The sequence below is a fragment of the Asparagus officinalis genome, chromosome 1, assembly GCF_001876935.1.
Source record: "Asparagus officinalis chromosome 1, Aspof.V1, whole genome shotgun sequence".
NCBI lineage: Eukaryota > Viridiplantae > Streptophyta > Magnoliopsida > Asparagales > Asparagaceae > Asparagus > Asparagus officinalis.
Window position 1 is genome coordinate 24522136 of NC_033794.1, and position 1908 is coordinate 24524043.

Consider the following 1908-nt stretch of genomic DNA (forward strand, 5'->3'; position numbering starts at 1 on the left):
CCCCCCCCCCCCCCCCCCAAAAAAAAAACTTTTAGAATTTACACTACTAATAATCATTAGATTTTATATGATAACCATAAACCCCTCAATAGTTTGGAATTTGCATTACTAATAAGTACCGTAATTTTTCACTTCTCTTTCTTATATTGTTTTATAAGTTTATGTTGGAGATTGTGGTTAAATCTGGAATAAAACAGAGAAAGTTGATGAGCTGTAATTTTAAAATTTTCAAGGTTAACTGCTGTGCGTTTGTGAAACGTTATGCTTAAAGTAATATTTTGCCTACTCCGGTGTAAGGATCCCAATGCCAAACTGCTTCCAGGAACAGCAGTACAATACAGTGGTGTGCACCAACCAAGTATTGTCAAGATCTCCTCGATCTATAAGACCTTTCGGTCAAGGCAAAGATCTCCTCGATCTCAGAACATTTTGGTTCAAAACCTTTCGGTTTCAAAGAAAGTTCCTTCGGGCACAGTTTCTGCAGCAACAGCATAATAGCTCAATATATTTCGTGTGTACGAGAGCTCTCACATTTGTGTATCCAAGAGCTGCCCCAAGGGACACTATTTATAGGCCTCTAAGGCCAGCTCAAGAGTCACCTACAATTAATGTGGTTGTTACAAATTATAATAACAATTATGATTGTAACATCATTTGATTTAAATGCTGTTATAACTGTTGCATGCAGTAACGCCTGAAGGTGAGGCAATCAATGGACGTGTTACTTCGCAACACGAGGGTCGCGTCTCAACAAATTAGACGAACTTCGTCAATAGGACGAACTTCGTCGAATGGGCGAATGTCAATAAGATGAGCCTCGTTGAACGGAACGGGCGAACCTCATCAAAAGGGCGAACCTCGTCAACCAGACGAACGTCAATAGGTCGAACCTCATCGAATGGGCGAACGTCAATAGGACGAATTTCATTGAACAAGCGAACCTCGTCAAATGGCGAACCTCATCGAATGGGCGAACCTCGTCAAACAAGTGAACCTCGTCGAACAAGCGAACCTCATCTGATCTTGTGAATCAGACAAACCTCATCAATAAGACGAGCATCGTTGAACAGGTGAACCTCATCAACCAATTGACGAACCTCGTCAACTAGAGGAGTATCGTCTGATCTTGAGAACGCTAGGGACACACCCTCGTGCGAATGCGAAGCAGCCTGCGAGGCAACCTTCATGACGACCTTCGTGGCAGCCAATGTGGTGCCAAAGGGTGCCACCTAGCCCCAATACCTCCGTAAGAAGTGCGCCTAACATAGTGTCACTTAACTCCTTAGCCCGATTAGCCCAGATCCCTGGCTCACGAGCCCACTATCCACGACCCACAACCCACGAGCCCACGGCCCAAGAGCCCACAGTCCACGGCCCACGGCCCACTAGAACTTATAAGAGATTAATTAAAATAAAACACTTCTCGGCTTGTCGTTGGCAAGCCTCGAACAGAGGATCTTTTGAAACACCAAAACTTTAACTTTCCACTATGCTACTAAGCATTTATGAAAAGTACTAGTAGTTAATATATATATAGTTTGAAAAATCTTGGAAAACGGTTTTGATGAAAAAATCCAATAATCCCCCATAAGTTTTTAAGCTAGTGTCGTGCTATGGTGCTGTTGTTTCAATCGTTATGCATAAGGTAGATATCGCAAGGACTTGAATCCCCCTTAGACCAACTGAATAAAAGATAGGTGCATTATAAAACCCTAAAAGTTTGAATAAATTGTGATAAATAATAATAAGTATGTTATATGGTTATAAATAACATATTTTAATGTTTGAGTATGCTAGGGATTGATTTGATATCAATCCAATGTATATATGTGAGTATAGATGAGAAACATGCACGGAATCATGCACAAACCTAAAACTGAGTTGTTAGTAGTCAAATACTACACAGAG

General features: G+C 41.2%; 1 protein-coding gene across 1 annotated transcript in view; it reads right to left on the bottom strand.

Annotated features, from left to right (window-relative positions):
* Positions 1-1187, bottom strand: part of LOC109832172 (tRNA-dihydrouridine(16/17) synthase [NAD(P)(+)]) — a 9960-nt gene extending 8773 nt beyond the window's left edge. Inside the window, exon 1 of the mRNA XM_020399609.1 lies at positions 1041-1187. Within this exon, the coding sequence (XP_020255198.1) occupies positions 1041-1187 (147 nt within the window). The remainder of the gene's footprint in view (positions 1-1040) is intronic.